Source organism: Myotis nattereri, assembly GCF_964212035.1.
Source record: "Myotis nattereri genome assembly, chromosome: 3".
Classification (NCBI taxonomy): Eukaryota; Metazoa; Chordata; class Mammalia; order Chiroptera; family Vespertilionidae; genus Myotis; species Myotis nattereri.
The window spans coordinates 56,155,119-56,177,923 of record NC_138077.1 but is presented as its reverse complement, the minus strand read 5'-3'; the positions used below and the strand labels follow the sequence as shown (position 1 = coordinate 56,177,923).

The window sequence follows — 22,805 nt, the reverse complement described above, 5'->3', positions numbered from 1 at the left end:
GTGACAAAACCAGACCTTAAATGAATATAAACTGCAGGGCATGAGAAAAGGTAGCTATAAGCAGGGGGGTCGTGTGGATTAGGAATCAGAAGGCCTGGGTCTAGTCCCATTTTGCCTCTCTCTTTGTGACTTTGAACACATCACTTGATTGATTTCACACATTTTTAAGTACCTACTAGGTGGACTCAAAAAGTTTCTGGGCTTTTTTTCCCTAACTGTAAAAAGAGATTGTTACATGAACTTGGCTTCTAAAATACTGTAAATAGTGTGTTTATATTCCTTTCCTTATTAAAGCAGTATTTGCTCATTAAAACTTGCCTATTTCACTTGTCTATAAATTATACTTTATTTTTTAAAAATAAAAGCTCTACCAAAGTATAAAGAGATGGGGAAATTTGAGTAGAATAATTACAGCTTTCATGGAATGCAACCTGACCAAGTCTATTAAAATGAAAGGCCCATCAAAATAATTTTTAAAACTAAAAATACTAAATATATTAAAATACAAAACCATGTTCACAACCCCTAGCATTATTTGCAGAGAAAACAAAAAACAAAAATTAGAAATAACCTTTGTGTCTCAATAAAAAGGAGTTGAGAAAAACAAAAGGTTAAATATGAATTCCCCATTAGCTCCATCACCCATAGACATTTAATGTTTTGGTGGTTCAGCAGGGATGAAAAGGGCTGGAGGATAAAGTACTGTATACTTTTTCTGTATAATTTTTAAGAAATTATTTTTGCGCATATATATATAAATTATTTTTTTAAATCTTCTCTATGTACAAGAGAATTGAGATGAGAAGAAGACCCCTCAAAATTTCCCACTACCGTGTGTTATCTGATTCAAAATAAACAGTCAATGACTGATATAATATGTGTGTGCTTCCTTACTAAACACAATGTTTTTCTCAGCTGAAGCCATAATACTTTTATATATTTTGTTCCTCTCATTTTGATGTGACATTTTATTTTCATTTGACCTGAATGATTTTTGCTGAGTACCTTGGCCCTTGGACAGGTATTTGCTGGCCTCCCTCCCTTGACTTTTGGGTGTGGGGAGGCAATGTCTCCAGAGCTTGGTCAGAGGATGGAATCCCTTTCAGGAAAGTGACCCCTATGTGGTTGTTGTGCCTCCCCTTCTCTGATGGTCTGATGGATGACAATCTCCATTTTCATCATAATAACTTAAAAGCTGCAGCCCCATTAACTGGAATGGAATTGAGAACCCCTGCCCAGGACTCATTCTTCCCAAAGATGAGACAGCTCTTTGCTGACTCCCCTCCGCCTCTCAGGAGATGAAGGTGAGAAACGTTGCCCCTGGACAAAAAAAACAAAGGGCCCCATGCCAGCCTGGGAAGAAGGTTCTGCTACCTTTTGCCAAATGGTCAGGAATAGGAGAAGGATCTGTCCCCTTGTATGAGGACAAGACATTCCCACTTCTGGGTGCCTTGGGCATGGCTAACACAGACCAAGGGAGGGGAGATGCCTTAAGAAGGCTATCCCAAGAGACAGAGAGTTCTGTTTTTCCAGCTTAAGGTATGGAAGAAGACTGTGTTGAAAGGGCATGGCTCACAGAGCAAGCAAGTCACTGGCTGACTCTGAACTCTCTGATCCCTCTGGGCGAAGGAAAGACCTGTGGACAAGTCAGGGCCCCAGACCCTTGAATTCTAGTGGAAGGGCATCTGCCAGCAGGGGGTGTACTGTGCAGGGATGTGGCCTGACAAACCGCCAGGGCAGCTTCGCCTGCGGCAGGGACTTTTCCCAGGAATACAAGGGCACACCGTGGCATGCTCTCTGTGACATACAATGGGACTTTGGACTCTTGTTGGAATATGTGCCTCTAATTGGAATAGTTGATGTGTTTTTCTTTTTGTTGTACTTTTAACGAATACTTCAAGTTGGTTTGCATTTAATTTGGAGAGTTAACACCAATCTGCTGTAACTGGATGAGGGAAAAAATATGACATTCTTTGAGTTATTGGTTATATGCCAGGCAATGGACTGGATGTTTTATGTCTCATGTAACCCATGGGAGAGAGTGTCTGATTCATAGTGGGAATCTGTGACCACAGGAGTGTAAAATTCACCCCTGCTTGTAGGAATGAAGTGAATGGCATTCAAATAATACACATATTCAGAAATTATCTGTTCTCATACACAGCCTCTGACATGGAGCCTAGGGCTACCAGAATGATAACTTGCACCACATGATTATTTCTAGAAGACCAATATCTCTTTCAGAGTATATCACTTAAGAAACTTCATCTAAAGAGAAAAGTTATCTGGGTTTTTAAGTAGAAAGTTATCCTTATCTACAAGTAACTCTGCATGTTTTGTGGCCAGTCAGGGCAGCCAGGAGTCAGGTTCAAAGTGAAAGCCTTTGGCAGGGCTGAAAACTCTCATCAAAATTCTGCCAAGAAGTTCTTTCAGGAGAATGACTCTGCTCCATTGATTTCAGTTCATCACAACAGGAGACAAGTCCTCAGGAGAAGGGGGGCGTCCATCCCATGATCTCCAACTAATGAACTCAGGAATGAAATGAGAAAACAGAGAATTTTGTAGGCAACAAAGCTGGGGGAAGGGTGTAAACATAGAGGGTTTTTGAGTTAGCAAGATTTTGCTGGAATTTAGTTGTGTGTTTTTTTTCCCCCATTTGTAAGCAAATGTTGAGAGGAGAGCCTTTGGGGAGAGGTCGGATGGGGTGGATGAAGCAGCAGACAGTGCTGTGGGAACTTGCGCTCTGCAGGGTAGACAGTGTTTACATCTTTACTGTTCAATACTTTGAGTAATGCTTTTGCATATATGTGGGGGAGGGGTTGAAGTTAACAAAGCCGTTTTAAAGCGAGGGATTAAGAAGACACTCACTAAGCCAGAGTTATTAGTTATATTATTAACTTCTGGCCAAGGAATCAGGTTAGTCTAGGCAGCTCTGCTCAGGGGTAGGGGCTGAAGAGGAGCGGGGAGGGGAGTAGCTGGCGTGCGGTCACTCGGCTCCAGTTGTGGCCTGCACATGGCAGGGCACAGAGCAGAGCCAGAGTGAGCGGCTGAGGCAGAGGGACCGCGAGGCTGGGCTGTGCGTACCTCTGTGTGTCCTCTTCCCTCGCCAGCCCTTTAGGACACAGGGCAGTCTTGAAAGCACAAGTCAGATCACGTTACTCTTTTGTTTAAAACTTTCCCATTGCACATGGACACTTGAAAGGTGGAGTTTCCTTTGTTTCTTCGGTTTGTTCCCCACTTCTTCCAAAGAAAAGGGTTTCAAGAGGGGAATAGATTTAGTCATCATTCCCCAGGCACTGGCGATAAAAAAGAAGAAAACTGTGACTTCCTAAATTCTCTCTATGTGCAATCTGGTGTCCTCCATAAACAGAGAATGTATCGAGAGACCTGGAATGCGTGGAACTGACAGTGCTTTCTCAGAAATGGAATGGCTGGGATCATTTAGCTCAACTCCCTCACTTTACAGATAAGGAAGCTGAGGCACAGAGGAGGCAAGTGACATCTTAAGTGAGTGCCAGGGGTGAATCAGCACTCATGTCTCCTGACTCCTGGCCCAGTGAGTTAGATGCCCTCAATGGATGGACAGCTCTGCAGATGAAGAGAATTGAGGCTGGCAAGCAAGGGTGGCAAGGCCAGGCAGATTTGGGGAGGGGTTGGGGGGAGGAGACAGCTGGTAGGAAATGGAAAGGCTGTGAAGAGTCAAAATATCCATTCCTGCCCTAACCGGTTTGGCTCAGTGGATAGAGTGTCAGCCTGGGGACTGAAGGGTCCCAGGTTTGTTTCCGGTCAAGGGCATGTACCTTGGTTGCGGGCACATCCCCAGTAGGGGGTGTGCAGGTGGCAGCTGATCCATGTTTCTCTCTCATTGATGTTTCTGACTCTCTATCCCTCTCCCTTCCTCTCTGTAAAAAATCAATCCGATCTAATAAAGAGGGAATATGCTAATTGACTGCAAAGATGGCGGTGCCCAGTCCCCTCAGCCCCCCAGCCTCCCAGGGCTGCCCAAGGCTCAGGTAACCAGGGCCGGCTGAGGCTTGCGCTGCCAGCAGTGGCAGCAGCAGAGGTGTGATGGGGCGTCACCTTCCCCTGATTGCCGGGTCGCCTCCTGCCCCTGAGGGCTCCTGGACTGTGAGAGGGGGCAGGCCGGGCTGAGGGATCCCCCCCTCCAGTACATGAATTTTCATGCACCAGGCCTCTAGTAAGGTATATTTTTTTAAAAAAATATCCATTCTTGCTGGCTGTATCCCCAGGACAGACTATGTTCCCAAATACTCCTTAACAGAGACACTGAAGAACCACATGGATGAGTTGCCCAAAGCCCATGACATGTCATTTGTGCCTAAAGACTGAGCATCCCCATTTAACTAGCCTCTTAATCCAGCTCTTTAACCTTGTTCTTTTCTTTTTTTTAAGTCATTTGAGACCCTCTGCCTTTTTTTGTTTGGTTTGTGGCTACAGTTTAGAATCTACCTGCCCATTTGTCTCAGGTTCTAGGCTGAAGGAAAATAAAGAAGATAATGATGGTGAACTTGGGCAATGTGAAGTGTCTGCAATGTTCTGCTATTCTGAAAAGGAGCATAGAGGGGAAATTAACAAGTTCACGAGTCAACATTATGTTTGTTCCTCTATTATGAGGAATACTGCCCCTATTTTGTGAAGCATAATCATTTGTTAGTTTCAGTAAGACATTTATCTGCCCACTGATAAGGAAACAATAAAGGCATTTACTCTGCTAGTTTCTCGAATGTGAAATGTAAGCTGTGGTCTTTGTTTGTTTGTTTTTAGCTTTCATTTATGATCATAGGCTTTAGGGCTGAAGGGGGCCTTGGAGGACGGCCAGCCGCACCACCACCCCCTGCTCAGGAAGCCCCTTCCCAGCCTCCCGGGTCCCTGCCCTCTGCATCCCACAGCAAGTTGCCTCAAAACACTTACTCATTTTCCTTTAAATTACAGTTATTTGAGGACTTTTCTTAAGCCTCAGCTGTGACCCCCTGAGGGCAGGAATCCTGTCTCATTCCTCTTTGATCTCCCACAGCCCCCAACACAGAGACTGGACCAGTCTCCTTAAATATTTGAATGAGTGACAAGGTGTTAACAGCCTCAAGAAGGCAGCACAGTTAGACATTTCTAATAGCTGGAAAGTTCTTCCTGAAAGTGAGCAGGAATCTGCCTCCCTGGGTTCCCTGTGGGGGGGAATGGAAATAGGCGGTGATGATAGAGGGCCAGCCACACACGAAGTACAGGAGGGACCCTGGACACAGACTGGTGCCCTGCTCTTACTGCTTTCCTTGCTTCCTGTCTGGCCAGAGAACACAAGGTCTTTTTCCAAGGACAGGAAAACGCAGCAATTCTAGATAGACCTGGATACATGTGTGTGGGGGGGCCAGTTCCAGGATTCGAATCCACGTGGCAATGCCCCACCCATATCCCCTCAGCCCACCCTAGAGGTCATCTGCAGACAGCTCCCCCACACACTGACAGCTTCCTGGGTTTCTCTGCCCAGGGTCACGCTCTGACCTGCGGAGTGTGCTTGGCCTGTGTGGAGGTCAGGCTGGAAATGCCAGGGAGTTACTCCAGGAGAGACCTGCAACAATGAGCAATGAGCAAACACCCCAGATTTCTCACCTCCGGGTGGGACAGCTCAGAAGAGCGCTCAGGAGGGATGCCCCCCAGTTGCTCATAGCAGTGACCCACTCATGAACACATCCTTTCTTCATGTTTCTCCCTGTCCTCTCTGACTTCCCCACTCCCTCACTGTGCTTCCTGGGATTCCACCCAAGTAAACTACCTGCCCCGACCCTTGTCTCAGGGTTCTCTTTAAGACAGAGACACAGTCAGGAAACTTGGGGGAATCCAAATGTTATTCCCTTAGAAGACAGGACTTTTGAAATCAGTACATGCCTTTTTTCTTTTCCTTTCTATTTCTAAGTGCAGAGTTGGTTTTTCTGTCAGTTCTATAAATAGAGTTTAATTTTAAGTGGAATCTATGTCCTAACTCAGAAAACAGGTCTGATAATGACTTCTAAATCTCTGAAGGATCATTATTTCAAACAACAAGTCTGATATTCTAGTTCATGAAGGAAATGTACTATGTCAGAAAGATCTCGGGCCAGACTAAAGAAATGCATGGGGGTCATTAGGCATCAGGATGGATTTGTGTCCAAGTGTGACACCTAACCTTTTAAACTTCACGGAGTTTTTAAAATGAAGCGGGGACCTTATCTACCTGGCTCTGGTTTTGGGATGGAATGCTTAGGAGAAAGCTAAGATGAATGGGTACCATGAGGGACGAGGGAAAGGAAAGTAAAGAACCTCATTAAACGTACCCAGTATTAATGAGCTACCCCTGAGCTACTGGAACCAAGAGAAAATGCTGTTGTTGAAGAATATTTATTATCACTTGAAATGATTTGTAACAAAGATCAAGGCTGTACAAGCCACCTGCCACCCTTCTTCAGGCAGACACTGTGTGAATCAGAAGGGCTCTCTGTGGGCGCCACACTATTGCTTGATTGTTTTGACACCTCAGACCATTAATAGGAGGTAGCAGTTAAAAATAACCATGCTCACTGGTCTTATGTTTGTGGGGTTTTTCTTTGGTCTCATTCCTTCCTGGAGCGTTTTCTGCTAGCCTAGTGGGAAACAATGCACATGGTGGTCATGAATTTTAACTGGCAATGAATGATGGGAATGAGCGTGAACAATACCTTAAGATGAAAGGAGTCAGCAGGGCCAGGAGAGCCCCACAGATGCCTTTTGGGGAAATGTCCCTAAGTAGAGATCAGAAAGGGTTCCATCGATCTTATTTTTAGCATGGAAAAATGTTGTGGCTTTGAATGTTCTCTTTATTTAAACCCCGCCTGATGGCCAGTGCCTAGCTCTTGTGGAGGAGGGAACAGTGTGGGGGCAGCTAAGTCTTTGCTTGTGATAGGAAGATGTGGAGTTACGGTGTAACATCTGTCCTTTGCCCTCATTAATGTGCATTGGTGCCCTGTTGTAGGTGGCAATAATGGCCCGGGTACAGCTCTCTCCTGAGAAAGAGAGGTGCTTTTGCCTCCTTAGTCTGAGCCATTACTTGCAGAGAGTAACTCTTAGAAGTACCATGCTCTCCCCTTGGCATGGCCTCCTAAGATGATAGTGAGATTTACTGAGGCAGTCTACGCAAAGTGACTGCATTTATGTGCAGTAGTAGTTGGCACGAAAACTATTCCCATCCCCAGAATAAAAAGCCTCCGTTACTGTACCTGCTATCTGTAGAAATTTTATCATAGACAAAGACTTACCTTAGGCCGAAAATGGATATGCTATTGTGGCCTATCCCATCCTCTCTCATGCTTTTTATTTGGGGTAGCTTCCTTCCCCAAATCCTCACCCCAGTAGTGCTCAGTGGATGCCTTTCCAACCTGCCCCACGGAGTGCTCACTCTCCTTTCTTTCCAGAATGCCTATGTCAACATCAACCGCATCATGTCCGTGGCTTCCCGCCTCTCTGAGGCCGGTCATTATGCCTCGCAGCAAATCAAGCAGATTTCCACGCAGCTGGACCAGGAGTGGAAGAGCTTCGCGGCTGCCCTGGATGAGCGCAGCACCATCCTCGCCATGTCCGCGGTGTTCCACCAGAAGGCCGAGCAGGTGAGGCCAGGGGAGCTGCCGGGGTTGCTGTGGTGGGAAGGGAGGAGGACCAGGGGAGGGGCAGGTGGGAGAAGATGCACCTGGTAGAGAGCCCCTCTCTTTGAAACCCTGAAGGCCCTGCTGAATTGTTGCAACAGTAACGCAATCTGCCACTTTCGTGGCCCCGGGTACATAAAGGAACAGTGATGGCTGTGCTTGTCATCCAGATGAGAAGGACCCAGGGCCTGTTTACATTCACGGGGTAGCTTGTTGGTGTGTGTCCTTGTGTGGGTTGACTTTTAGTTTGCTTTCCCTGAGCATAGACCAAAGGGGTGAAAGTATCATAGGATCCTGAGAGCAGGGGACACTGATTTTACATAAAGCATTTGCTATGGATAATAATAATGTAGCATTAACACTAGAAGTAACAATGATTTGTTCTAATTTACTTACTGGTATTGGCCAGTGACATTACTGACTCCTTTTACAGAGAGGAGCCTTGAAGCTCAGAGAGAATAAGAGACCTGCCTGAGACCCAGTGGTGGGCTGGAGCTGGCTCTAACCAGATTATGGAGGTCTAGTTAAAATTCTAGAAATGTTGTGAACTGGTTATTAAATATAGCCATTACTTAAAACTAAATTTATATCAAACATGTCATATTAAAAACAAAGTCAACACATACTCAAAACTCATTACATCCTAATTATTTTGTTACATTTCATTATCTAAGTTCTTGACAGTGTTTATTATCTATCTGGAAGTGTATATCTATGGTGGAAATACTATACAGTGTGTGCTACCAGTCATCGCTGCCTAACTCTGTGTTTGGTGAGGTCACTTGAAATAGATCCAGGGAGGGGATTTACAGCCTGGGAATCATCAAATGCTACAAACCACGGCTTGATCTGTTGTTTTATTGATTGTCTAAACTCTAGAGTCTTACAAAACGAGGGAGAAAATATTTAGAAGTGCAGACTAAACTTAAAATGTGTCTTGTCTGTAGCTCTTACATTGTGAATAGCACACAGAATTGAGGAAATAGTCTTCTGATATTCAGAAACGATTATTCCATTCAGCCAAGAAGCCCCTCTCATCTCGGATGAACAAGTTATGCTCTGACATAAGTCTTGAGGTATTTTCACTTTTGTCTTACACCAAAATTGAAACTATTAACCAGCTTTCATGTCAAAACTATACAACTGTGTCACATACAAAAGCACCCTGTGAGGATCAGTTGGCTACATGGAATTTACAATAAAGAGCATTGTGTATGTTATTATTCTGTGTAAATTATGTTTTGCATATCTTTCATGTTAGTAAAGTTTGTAATACACGTGTGTGTGTGTACATACATATATATGCTGGTGGCTAAACATTTACTAACATACCACTGTGAAATTCACACAATTTACGGATAACTGGGATTTCAACCCATGTGTGTCTAACATTAAAGTCTGTGGTCTTAACCTCTACATTTCTTTCTTTGTATAACATTTGGTAGCTTCCCAGATAATGGAGAGTTGGACACAAGATCATAATCTTTCCCTCTGTTACCCACCTAATGTGGAAGGCAATATGGGATCGTTGAGAGTCCAGGCTTGGTGAACAGACACATGGAGGTTCCCATCGCAGCCCCATGATTCATTTACATTAGGCAGTTCATCCCACTCATCTAAGCTTATTTCCTCATTTCTAATGTGGGATAATTCAAACTTCCCAGCGCGATGGAGTATGGAAGGTGCCTCATGTGCTTTTTAAATGGCAGATTCTATGGTGGGTCTTTCTTCAACATACTCTCCTGGTGTTCTATATTTCCTTCACTGTGCCTGTTTCCACCTGAGACCTTCCAAAGTCTAAAATACTCGTGTCACGAGTCGAGGGCAGCCCCGTATATTGAACGATCTAGCCACATGTTCTCTTGTTTGTTTGTTTTTTAAGATGATATTGGTAATGGCTGACTGTGACTGGTTCATTCTAAGGACCATGAGAATATTATTCATATCTAGTCACCTGTTCCATTTCAGCCCTATCCAGATTGGCAAGGGAGACTCATGCTTCCTTCTCTGTCTGTCTATCTTTCTTGAGCTCCCTTTTGTGGGATCTGCTATAGGACTCTTGTTAGAGGGTTACAGAGAAATCGCAAGGACTTTAAAGAGAGGCCCCTCTAACAATTGACACAGGAATGTCAAGGTGTTTTCAGGCTTCTTTGTAAAATGATTATTGGTGGTGCAGAGAAGCTTCTGAGATGTTATCAAGTACATGCAGTCTGATGCAGGATAGCACCCATGACTCTTCTAGAATTGTTAAGAGATGTCCTAATGTAATTAAACACACACACACACACACACACACACACACACACACACACACACTGAAAAATCAGCCACACAACCAACAGCCCAGGACTGAAAGCTGATGGTGACACCAAGACTGGAACTCGAGCACTTATAGAAAATGCAGTGGCTGGAGGAGTCAACTGCTCGCTGTGGTTTCCTTAATTTGGATCAGGAGCAATTTTATTTGTATCTGTTTTTAATGCAGTTTCCGCAGATATTATCACTTCTTCAGGGAAACTCATAAACTATGATTCTCTTTAGCTAGGGGAGGGGAAGTGGGGGGGGGGGTAAGGGAGGGGGGAGGGGGAGGACACCAAACTGATTCAGGCTGTTTTTTTCAATGCGTTCGTTTAGGCAGTTCTTTATTGCCCTCCCATGGGCTGTTCTAGGTAATGAGGAAAAAAGGTATTTAGGCAGTTAATTTGAATGGTGCTGTGCACCCAGGTGAGAGGAATCACAGACAGAAACATTCCAGGCTGTTGCGTGAAGAATTACTTGCATATTTAAGGTGTATTTTTCCACCCAATAACTCTGAGTGATTTCAGTTGGCTCACCCTTTGTGCACAGAGACCCATAGTCCTCCACAGTTGTTAATTTTCATTTTTAAATAATTTGATATCTGTCAAGATCTATATATATCACATTCCAGGAGCCACTGCCACTGTAGGCACAGTACAGTCTGTCCCCCTAGGCCACCCCTCCCCCTCCCATCCCAGGGCTACTTGAGGGTTAATCTCCATTCCTTGTGGGAAACGTCTCTGTAAATTCCCTGAGGGGCCTGTATGATGTGTTCTTCACTCCTCTTCACAACTCAGTGTCCACACTACAAAGTACCTGTATGGAAACATCCCATTACATTCAGTGTAGCCCCTCCCATGTGCCTGTTAGTGTGCACAGGACAAGCAGCTCTAATGTATACATGCAATGTAGTGAGCTGTTTGCACACCTATATTGCATAGTCAGTGTGTGGATATGACCTGTTGAACATTCAGATGGCTCCCACCCCCAGCAGTTTCATAATAGTTATGTTTGTTTGTGGAAACCACACTTCCTTACTGGGTCTGACTTCTTACATGGAGTTAATGTTTATACAATTAAAGGAAAACCTCCACCCTCTGCAGTGGTCTCTGAAGGCTTCCAGAGGTAGTGATGCCTCTTCCCAAGGCATCTGACCATCTCTACTATATGATCTGCCCATTGCCCAACCCAGTGCCCACACTGACCCAGTTGGCATCTCCTTCCAGTTCTTGTCAGGAGTGGACGCCTGGTGCAAGATGTGCAGTGAAGGTGGCCTGCCATCCGAGATGCAGGACCTGGAGCTGGCGATTCACCACCACCAGTCTTTGTATGAGCAGGTGACACAGGCCTACACAGAGGTGAGAACACCCAAGGGTCCTGACTGTGTGTGTATGGGGAGTGGGGGTGGCGACAGCACCGTCCTGTACACTGCGGAATACCCTAGGTTGCACTAAGAAGAAGAGAGGCCATTTTCCTCTCTTTGGAGACTCTTTATGATCTTTGGTCTATGAATGATGGTATCTCCAGCCAGGAAGCAGAGAAAATGGGGCCATCAGCAGGGATCATCTGGGTGTGTGTGTGTGTGTGCGCTCACCCACACACAGCACTGAGGCTGAGGAACCCAGGAGCACGGATGGTGTGGCCACAATCTTAGAGTCCTTCCTTTACTCTGCATATTCTGGAAAGATGGGGATGTCACCACTTTCAGGAGAAAATAAATGGTTGTATAGGAGGAGAGCAAAAGAAGGATCAATATAGAAGAAAGAAATTGACAAGGAAAGAAAGAAGACAGGAGAGAGAAATGATGATGATGATGAAGATAGAACTGGTAGCCAATCCCAGGTGCTGGGCCCCAGTCTAAGTGCCCTGTGTGTGTTAACTCATTTAATCCTCACCACATCTAGAAGTTTGGAAGCAGGTAGAGGAAGGTGAAGAAGAAAGAGGGGGAGAGGTTTATGATGTCAACATATAGTCAGTTTCATTTCTGAACAGTTCTTCTGCCTGACCTGTCAGTGAGTTAGTCAAAGTACGTATTAAGTACTGTGTGCCAGGCACTGCTCCAGGTGCTGGGGAGGCGGGCAGTCTTTGCCCTCATGGAATGAAAATTCAAGGGAGAGAGAGACTGATTCAGGAGTTTCACAGACACTGGGTGCTGCCCTGCAACTCCTCTCCCCCAGACTCCCAGGCGCTCCGTCCTCCCCAGGCTGTGGGCTGGGCACCATGGCAGTGCTGGCTGGCCCATTCCTTGATTGTCGTCCGTCTGGGTAGGATTAGCCACCAATTCTGTCTGTGCCCTGTCTGCCACTCCACTCCCTTGACACGACCCTCTTCCCTTCCTGCAGGTCAGCCAGGATGGCAAGGCCCTGCTGGATGTGCTGCAGCGTCCCCTGAGCCCCGGGAACTCTGAGTCCCTCACGGCCACAGCGAACTACTCCAAGGCAGTGCACCAAGTGCTGGACGTGGTGCACGAGGTGCTGCACCACCAGCGGCGCCTCGAGAGCATCTGGCAGCACCGCAAGGTGCGGCTGCATCAGCGGCTGCAGCTCTGCGTCTTCCAGCAGGACGTCCAGCAGGTAACAGGTCCCTGTACCCGGCACTCCTCCCCTCCCCAGGCCAGCAGACGGCTGAGTCCCTGACCTCGGTGGTCAGGCCTGGGATCATCTGATTTATGAAGAGAAGAGAGCAATTTAGCCCCAGCTGCACCCCTCATGACCCCCCCACACAAAAAACCATCTGGACTTGTTAATTGCATGCTTCTCAACTAAGCAGCCCTATAGACTGGGCCTTCTCACCCTGAGGTTTTGGGAAGGGAGGCAGCTTGAGGAATAGCAATTCCATGCAGTTATATGACATAGTTTTCTTTGGGGAGAGCTTGACCCTCACTCAGGCATGAGCTGTCTGCACAATTCAAAGGCCTGGGGTTATCTGAGCATTGTCAGGGTGAGACCCCACATAAAATGAATTCATTTATTATGGATGCAGGCGGCCTGCTAGAGTGGAGGTTTGGGGTGGGATACAGTTCCTTCAGAGGATTCTTTGGCAAGATTGGACTTGGGAAACCAGATTTAAAGCATGAGCTGTTGATGACTGTATGTCCCATAATGAGAGGTTGTTTCTAGCTTAACCTGTCTTTTTGCATTATTATACCAGTCGTGGCTTTTTCCTTTACCACAAATAATAAAGATATGGTCATGTTTCTGACTTTAAAAGGACAGCCTTGCTACAAATGTCCTTTTGGATGAAATCACCCATTCTTTTCCCCTCATACTTTCTCTCTCTGTCTCCCTGGGGACTCCTGGGCTTTGCTCTGAGGACTGATACATTGGGTGGGGGAGCTGGTTGGGAGCTGAGGACTGGATGGAGGCCCAGCATCATCTGTCTCCCTGCTGGTTCACTGTGAGAGGCAGGGGTGGGGGCACTCATATTACTAGATCTTTATGGAACCACCACATAATTTCAAGATTATACATATAAAATGATGTTTCACTCTCCTTCCATACCCTATGGTATTGACCACATGTAATCCAAAAATGTATCAAAACATGCAGGGGGGCAAAAGTAGGTTTACAGTTGTGAGTACGCAAAACAGAATTTATTCTTGTGTCATTATTTATTGATTATTGTATTATTTTCACCATGAACAGCTGTAAACCTACTTTTGCCCCCTCCTGTACATGGAAAATGGAAAGCCAACTGGACATGTCTTTGGAAGCTGATTCCTTTCACAGCTGTTGTTGGGGGCCTGGCAGTGGGTGTCCTGAGATAGAGGCCAGGTGGAGGGAGAGCAGGGCTCCTGCACTAGCTGGGACCCACTCTGGGGGCGGGGTCACTGTGCAGTGAGTCCCAGAAGTAACCAGGCCTTCAGGAGTGTCCCCCATTTGGGGGCTGCCCTAACCTCCTGGAAGCACCCCCCTTCCTCATCGGGGGCAGTGATGGAGTCATTAGAGACAATGCCTGAGCCTCAGGAGAGACGACACCACTGATGTGCTGGCCCAGCTCTGAAACTGTGGGGCCTGCTGGGAATGGAGAAGCAAGGGGCTCAGTGGCCCGCTCCTGCCATTGGGAGCTATCCAGAGAAAGGCATCATCCCTGAGCACAGGAGGGCACAGGGTCCGTGACTGAGATGGGGAGGTGCCAGGCCCCGGGCGTTACTAGTTCAGCGGACTCTGAGTGACTTATGGAGATCACCAGGTCCATGGATTGTGGAGCTTTCTTGGTGTGCTCTTTGCCCTCCTTCTGTTTTCATGGCTGTTATTCTAGGACTAGAGGCCCTGTGCACAAATTCATGCACCAGTGGAGTCCCTTGGCCTGGCCTGCGGGATCCGGCTGAAACCGGCTCTCTGACATCCCCTGAGGGGTCCTGGATTGTGAGAGGGTGCAGCCCAGGCCAAGGGACCCCACCGGTGCACAATCAGGACCAGAGAGGGACTTGGGAGGTTGGTCAGCTGGGGAGGGACTGCGGGAGGGCTCCAAGGTGTGTCCAGCCCATCTTACTCAGTCCCAATCAGCTGGACCCCAGCAGCAAGCTAACCTACTGTTTGGAGCATCTGCCCCCTGGTGGTCAGTGCACGTCACAGTGAGCGGTTGAGCAGCCTTAGCATATCATTAGCATATTTGGCTTTGATTGGTTGAACCACCGACCAGTCAACCATACACTTAGCATATTAGGCTTTTATTATATATGACTAGAGGCCCGGTGCACAAAAATTTGTGCACTTGTGTGGGAGAGGGGATCCCTCAGCCCGGCCTGTGCCCTCTCACAGTCTGGGACCCCTCAGGAGATAATGACCTGCTGGCTTAGGCCTGCTCCCAGGTGGCAGAGGGCAGGCCCAATCCCTAGGTGCAGCCCCTGGTCAGGCTCAGAGCAGGGCCGATTGGGGAGTTGGGGCGCCGCCCCCTGTCATGCACAGAGCAGGGCGGATCGGGAGGTTGTGATGCCACCCCTAGTCACGCTCAGGGTAGGGCCGATTGGGGGGTTGGGGCGCCGCCCCCTGTCACACTCAAGGCAGGGTTGATAGGGAGGTTGCGGCGCCACCCCCTGTCACGCAAAGAGCAGGGCCCATCAGAGGGGTTGGGGCTCCGTACCCTGTCACACACAGAGCAGGGCCGATCAGGGGGTTGGGGAGCTCCCCCCTGTCATGCACAGAGCAGGACCCATCAGGGGGTTGGGGAGCTCCCCCCATCACGCACAGAGCAGGGCCAATCAGAGGGTTGAGGAGCTCCCCCCATCACTCACAGAGGAGGGTCCATCAGGGGTTGGGGAGCTCCCCCCTGTCACACACAGAGCAGGGCCCATCAGGGGGTTGGGGAGCTCCCCCCTGTCACACACAGAGCCGCAGGGCGATCAGGGGGTTGGGAAGCTCCCCCCTATCAGGCACAGAGCAGGGCTGATCAGGGGGTTGGGGCGCCTTCCCCTGTCATGAACAGAGCAGGGCGGATAGGGAGGTTGTGGCCCCGCCCCCTGTCACACACAGAGCCGCAGGGCAATCAGGGGGTTTGGTCGCTGCCCCCTGTCACGCTGCTCCAGGGGCCAGGAGGCCTCACAGCTCCGCTGATTCTGGTGCTGGGTGGCATATTACCCTTTTACTATATAGGCTAGAGGCCTGGTGCACTGGTGGGGACCGGCTGGTTTGCCCTGAAGGGTGTCCTGGATCAGGGTGGGGGTCCCCACTCGGGTGCCTGGCCAGCCTGGATGATGGGATGATGGCTATTTGCAGCTGGTCACACCCCCTTCAGGGTGGGGGTCCCCACTGGAGTTCCTGGCCAGTCTGGGTGAGGGGCTGAGGGCCATTTTCAGGCTGGCGGGTGACTGAAGCTCCCAACCTGTCCTTTTTTTCTTTTTTTTTTTATTCTGGGCCAGCTTTAGCTCTGAGGCTTGGCTCCAGCTCTGAGGCCTCGGCTGCTGAAAGCAGGTATCTGATTTGTTTGGGTTCTATAATAGTAACACTGTTGCGGTCCTGCTCACTCCAGCTCTGAGATCCCGGCTGGCTGAAAGCAGGGATCTGCGTTTGTTCTATAATTGAAACAATGTTGTGGTCCGCTGGCTGAAGCCCGGCTGGCTGAAAGCAGGTTTTTGGGGTTTTGTTTAGCTTCTATATTTTTAACAATGTTTCTTAAACTGCAAGCTCAGAGGCCGGCAAGGCAGGCGGGGAACGTTGGCTTCCTCCGTCACTGAAGCAAGCAAGCCTCCTGTTCGCTTCAAGCTGCCTGGCTGCCGGCCGCCATCTTGGTTAGCAGTTAATTTGCATATCGCCCTGATTAGCCAATGGGAAGGGTAGCGGAGGTATGGCTAATTACCATGTTTCTCTATTATTAGGTAGGATGGGCATTGGAAAGGGGCAGAGGGGCTGTGAGGAGGGTGGGCAAAGACCTCCCCACCAGGAAGGCAGCATCCAGACCTGGATTATCTGGGAGCTGTTAGACTTTCCTGTGGCCACCGTGGCATCTGCACTAAAGCCGGGAAGAAGTGTATTAAACTACACCTGTGGCTGTTCTATAGCATGCTCTTAAAAAATGAGAGCATTTCTGGAAGTGAAACTCCATTAATTCATCTCTACTGTACAAATTACATTGTTGGCACCGAGGAAGAGCAAGCAAAAGATTTCAAGGTGACATGATGGAGCTCTGGATTTCCCATGGGAACGGAATTCCCCAGGCTGGTTCATTCCATTGTCTTTTCAGGTTAGGAGAATATCACCTCTGGGAGCATCACTTCACTCACCCATGGTTCCCCTCACTCTGTCTCACCACGTATCTGACATTGGGACAGAAGCACAAGAAAAATGTGCAAGACAAGGGCTACCAAACCTGGCAATGATCTCAAATGCTTACCTGACACCCCAACAACCATTAGTGCCTGGCAGGGTGTCTGAGCCGGTGTCGCAGAAGGTGCTGGACATAATGCACTAATGGTTAGAGTGAAGGACTCCTGGCTCCCAGAACTTCTATATAGTTATTGTTTTTTATATTTTTATATATTATATAAAACTTTATATATTTTATATCTTTATTATATAAATCCTATATACTTACCAATTTTGCATGTTTCATCTCTTCTATGCCAATATTTTCGTGAGACTAGAAACCCTGGCTTCTTCCTCTCTGTGCCCCAAACAGCTCTTGGCTGTGTCTGGCATGAAGCTGGGGTTCTCTTTACTTTTTCTCCCATGAGCTGAAATGATCGTTTAGGGACCCCAGTTTCTGCTTCTGTGAAATGGACCCTCCCTTTGATCACATTTAGTAGTTGTGGGTAGATGGCTGGAGCTGTTGTGATGTAGAGGTATTGAGGGTTCCAGGTACTTACAGCCCAGGCGGAGGACATGGAGACACCCTCAGTGCCCATCAGTTACTCAGCAGTTGGCCCAGCCCTTTGCTAGGTTCTGGCAAGATGCCCGGCATAAGACACGCACATTTGAAAATATAAAGGACAGGCTACGAAAGCATGCCAGTCAGCATGCAGGACAATAGAGTATTGATGGAATCGTTATAGGCAGTGGCATGAGAGTTGGTGTCTTGAAGGAGGAGAGAATTGTTTGAACCATGTAGTCTGGATCTAAGACTCCTGAGCCCATTTGGAATCCAGAGGTATTTGCTCTGCAGCCTACATGGGAACCTGTCAGCAAGACTCAGTGGCTGGGGCAATACAGAATCGCAGATTATTGGTTACTCAGCAAGCATGGGCTGTGGAGTCAGGCAGCCTGGTTTCAGTCCTGTTCTGACTGATCTTGGCTGTGTGACCTTGGCAGGTGGTTTCACCTGTGGTACTTCAGTTGCTTCACCTCTAAGGTAGGAACAATTATAGCGCCTATCTCATCAGACTGAATGATATAGGATTCCAGGCTTAGCTCTGCGCCTGCCTAACATGTAGTAAATCCTCCACATCCTCTTTGAATGGTACTCGGGCGCCCCCTGGTGCTTGTGCTGTTGGGGACCCTTGATTCTCCTGTTTCTACAATAGCAACTGCTTCGTGGGTCTGCTGAGTTCTGTTTCACTCAGTGATAAGTCTCAGAGCTGTCAAGGGCCTGTCAAGAGCATCCAGTCTAACCTGCTCTATGGTGGAGGAAATTGAGGCCCAGAGATGTAAAGTAACTTGGCCATAACCACACAGCCGGTTAATGATAGTGCTGGGACTAGAAGCTAGGTCTCCGGGCTCCCAGTCCCGGAGCCCTACAGAAAAGCCACATTGCTCCACTGCTATCTCTTGCTTTCCCCTAACCCCTGTAGTTTCCCATGGATGTAAAGGACTTCTTCCAAGACCAGATAGATCTGACTCTGTGGTGAGAAGAACAAGGAGTAGCTAGATTCTTGATCTTTCTGGTAGATGCAAATTCTATCCCATTATTTTGTAGCCAGAGCAACCATTTTGAACACTCTCTGCAGCCCATCTTGTTCAGCTTCTCCTTTTCTTCTCTCTCGGTTTTGTGCAGTAAGAAATTATAAAGTGTTTTGGGACACCTGCTTTGTGCAAGACCCCATGCTAGGAGTTGGAGGTTTCTGGCCCGAGAGAAGACATGTACACCTAAGGTCCTGTGAATGGCACACAGCTATCTAGGTTCAGCGCCAAAGAAGCAAAACAGCAATAGTCTGGTGGAGTCAAAGCAGGGAAAGGTCCCTGTGGCTGGGCTGGATTTGCACTGGTGCTTGGAGCTCTAAGCAGAGGAGATGGGGGAAGGCCAGGAGGCAGAGAGTTAAGTGAGAGCCAGGGGCCTGGGAAGAGGAAGTCTAACTGGGTGCCTGCTCCTGGCAGTAAAGCTGAGAGGTAAGGCTGGGAGGCTTAGGAGTGGTCTCAGTGGTGTGTGTGGGACAGTGACATGTTTGAAGCTCCAATACCATCCTTTAAAAATAATGCCTGCCCGGCCAGTGTGGCTCAGTTGGTTGAGCACTGTCCTGTGCACTGAAGGGTTGCCGGTTTGATTCCTGGTCAGGGCACATGCCTGGGTTGCAGTTTGATCCCTGGTTGGGGAGTATATGGAAGGCAACCGGGTGATGTTTCTCTCTTCCGTAGATGTTTCTCTCCCTTTCTCTCTCTAAGCATGTTCTTGGGTAAAGATTTAAAATATCATCATCATCATCATCATCATCATCATCATCATCATCATCTTTTGCTTTTAAGCAGTCCAATCCGGTGAGCTTGTGAGGGGCAGTAATGGCAGAATTTATCCGGCTCAGTGACTTTCCATTCTGAATGAATATATTAACATTAAAATCCATTGCATTACAAATGAATCTTACCTGTTTCTACCAGTTTTTCTGGAGCCTCATATAGAAAATTACAGCTTGTACTGTGTCAGCTCTTGCTTGCCTAAGAATGTATAAAAAGGATTTGAGAGTAAATTTTTTTTTTAACTCCAGATATCCAACCTTTTACCAGCTACTGACTATAGCCCCTTCATCATACTAGACCAGTGTGGGCATGGTGTAATTCAATTGACAGCTTTGCATAATAAAAGATGAGTGCTTTGGGTTGCACACAGAATGAAATGACCAGAATGCTGATAGATCTAGAAATTAACTCTTCCTGTGAGAAGGAAGTATTAGAGCATCTAAAAAAGGAAAATGCTCAGAGTATAGTCCCAGATGGATGCGGGGGGGGGGGGGGGACGCGGACACACTCAAGGGGGAGCCATTTGAACTTTGAACTGGTGACTTACTGGGTTGGGGAGGGGACTCGGATGTCAGAGAGATGGTTGGATTCCAGCCCTGAGATTTTGGTACTAGTACTAAGTGTTTATACAAGTTTTATTGTTCAAAGCTCAGGATTCATCATCTTTATGAGTAAATATGATTGAGCATCTAATCCCTTCATGTGCCTTTTCTTATTTAATCTTCCAAAACTGTAAGCCAGGTGATAGCTTGGTCCTCATTTTACTGAGGCTGAAAAAGGACAAGTAAACTTGCCTTTACTTTAGCAGAGCAAGAACTCAAACGTCCACCTGACCATGAGGTCTGTGCTCTTAGCCTCTCTCTATGCCCTGGGCACTCTGCTAGAGAGGCACAGCCCCTGCCCTTTAGGTTTATAATTTAGTGCTGGAATGTCATTGCTCAGAGGACCCTGGTGGGTTACTTGGTCTCAAGGGTTATATAGCCTCTGACATCTGAGAGTCAGACTCAAACTGCCTGTCTAGTAAGACCTGCATAGTCATACTCATACCAAACACTCTTTTCCATCTGTCCAGTCATTATAAAATGCCTTCTACAGTTATTTATCTTACACAAGTTTCCCTAAAACAGACACAACCCATTCTCATTTGTTTTTCACAAAAATAATTATGTTAACTCCTCATTGCTGACACTTTTCTTTGTAGTATATAGCTTGAATAATATCCATTTTTCCATGGTAGTATTCAGCAGTATTAAAATTCTCAATTAAGTTTTTGATGTGATAACCAACATTCAAGTAGCTAATATGTAATTCCTTGGGCGGGGTGAATGCCCAGGAAGAGCAGGGGTAAGGCTCAGCTGAATTGGGGAGGGCTCACTTGTCAGCGGTGCTTGCTGATTGGAGTGAAGATAAGGAAACTTTCCCATCTGCCTCTTTGGTGTCCCTGATTTTAGAGGGAGCACCCTGCCCCTCTCCCCTTCGGAGGAGGCTGGTACTGGAGGCTCTATTCCCATCCTCTCCATTATCCCTCAGCTAGAATTGGCAATGAAATTGGTTGATTTCATTCTCTCCTTCACAGGAGTGAGCTTCAGAGGCTTGCCTCTGACATTCTCAGCCCCTCCTGCCTGGGAATCTCACGGACTCCTAGTACCCCTCCCACTCTACACCCCACCCCACTCTCCTCGGCCCTGCTTCCTGCCTTCCTCTCTTCACTTCCCATCATGGCCTGCATCCTTTGACTTCCTGAATGCAAACTTTATTCTGACTGAAGGGTGCTCCTTCCATGATGAGCACCTTCTGAGAAGCACCTGCTGCCTCCATCAGGCAGGGTAGGGAGGCAGATACAGCCTGGGAGGCAATGAGAGGAAGTCCCTTCCCAGGAGTTACTGAGCCTGAGGGCTTTCTTGATCCATGGTAATTTTAAACACCTTTAATGTCCTCAATTCCTATTATGTTAACAAATGACAAGACAGTCAACACCCAGGGTCACTTTTGTAAAAAAATAAATAAATATGTATATATGGCTAATATGCAAAGTGTCCCCTCTGGAGTTCGATTGGGAGTTCGATCACTCACTATGACATGCGCTGACCACCAGGGGATGGTATGGAATGAAGAAGGCACTGGCTGGCAGCTGGCAGTCAGAGAAGGGAGGCCCCGGCCAGCAGCCAGAAGGCCCCAATCAGCCCTGATTGCTGGTCAGGCCTAGGAACCCTACCCATGCATGAATTTCATGCACCGGGCCTCTAGTGTGTATAGATATAGATATAGATATAGATATAGATATAGATATAGATACAGATATAGACTTTTTATTGATTTCAGAGAGGAAGGGAGAAGGAGAGATAGAAACATCAATGATGAGAGAGAACCATTGATCAGCTGCCTCCTGCATGCCTCTTACTGGGGATTAAGTCCACAACTCAGGCATATGCCTGTGACCTCCTGGTTCATAGGTTGATGCTCAACCACTTAGCCACACTGACTGTGGGGGGGGGGGTCACTTCTTTTTGATAACCCCTATGCTCAGCATGGTCAACATGCAATTTCTGGAACCTTGAATACTAGGCTAAAGGATAAAAGTCTCAAACTTTATGACTAGTGGGAAACTATTGAAAGATTTTGAGCAGAGGAAATAGGTGAAGGTGTGAGGTATTTTGGTGCCAGAGGGGGAATAGGTTGGAGTGGGAAGATCCTGGGAGCTATGATCCTGGTGTGGCCACAGAGCATGAACTCAGTTGGTGAGGCAAGATTAGGTTTGGGAGCATTTATGAAAAAAATCACTGGAAATGGTTGTCCATTTTGTTATAGAAAACAAGGGAGGTGTTAAGTGTGAATATGAAACTATCTTTTTCAAAGTGTGATTGGATCCCTGGCATTAAAATATCTGGCCAGAGTGGGGACCTGTTAAAAACACACATTATCTGGCCCTATTTCATACTTTTTGATTCAGAATCTATGGGGAAGATGGTGCCTCTGTTTAAGAAAAAAAGAAAACACAAAACACACACACACACACACACAAAACCACCCAGGGATTCTTAAGCATTCTAAAGTTTGAGAGCCTCAGACTTAAGAAGTCCCAGCCTTCGTGATGAAAAGTAGGGGGACACCATAAACAGGCTCCGAGGCACCAGTGAGGAGGTTCTCGCAGGGAGGTGCCAAGACCAAGACAAGTTCCAGTTCCCCCAGCTCCACTGTGTTGGGAAGAGTCAGGAGTGGGATGGCTGGGAGTAGAGGGGCCCAAGGGTGGGATGCAGCTAAAACTTTGGGTCGTCTGGTCTCTTAGCCAGCTTGCACTCAGCGTGACATCTGTCAGGCAAAGGGACTACAGTTCACAGTGAGAGTCTATACACCTGCTAACGAGTTTCAGCTGAGCTCTCTCAGAAAAATGATGGCTTCTCCCTCCATAGCAGGACATTTATTTTGATCATACTTGTTCCAAAGAGGGGACAGAAAATGAATTACTGGTAATTGGGCATTTCGAGTGGCGCCTGCCGGCTCTCCGGTGGCACTGGCAGTGTGAACTGTTCCCCTCCAGCACTAATGCTCAGTGTGCTGTGGGAAGAGACAGGAATAATGACTTGATGGACTGCCCTAAGTACTCTTATACATCGTGTGAGCCTGAACCTTTAACAGAACAAAGTGAGTGTAAGACACCTGATGGTGTGTAAACTCTCCTCCATTGGCCTCCGGAAAAATGGCTTTCTAAACAACGGGAGGCTGGGGGCTGGGAGGA

General features: G+C 47.3%; 1 protein-coding gene across 7 annotated transcripts in view; it reads left to right on the top strand.

Annotated features, from left to right (window-relative positions):
- Positions 1–22,805, top strand: part of KALRN (kalirin RhoGEF kinase) — a 573,479-nt gene that overhangs the window by 206,831 nt on the left and 343,843 nt on the right. For all 7 annotated transcript variants that reach the window (XM_081085419.1, XM_081085418.1, XM_081085412.1 and 4 more), the window contains exons 7-9: positions 7,440–7,631; positions 11,192–11,323; positions 12,308–12,538. In XM_081085419.1, the coding sequence (XP_080941545.1) occupies positions 7,440–7,631; positions 11,192–11,323; positions 12,308–12,538 (555 nt within the window). The remainder of the gene's footprint in view (positions 1–7,439; positions 7,632–11,191; positions 11,324–12,307; positions 12,539–22,805) is intronic.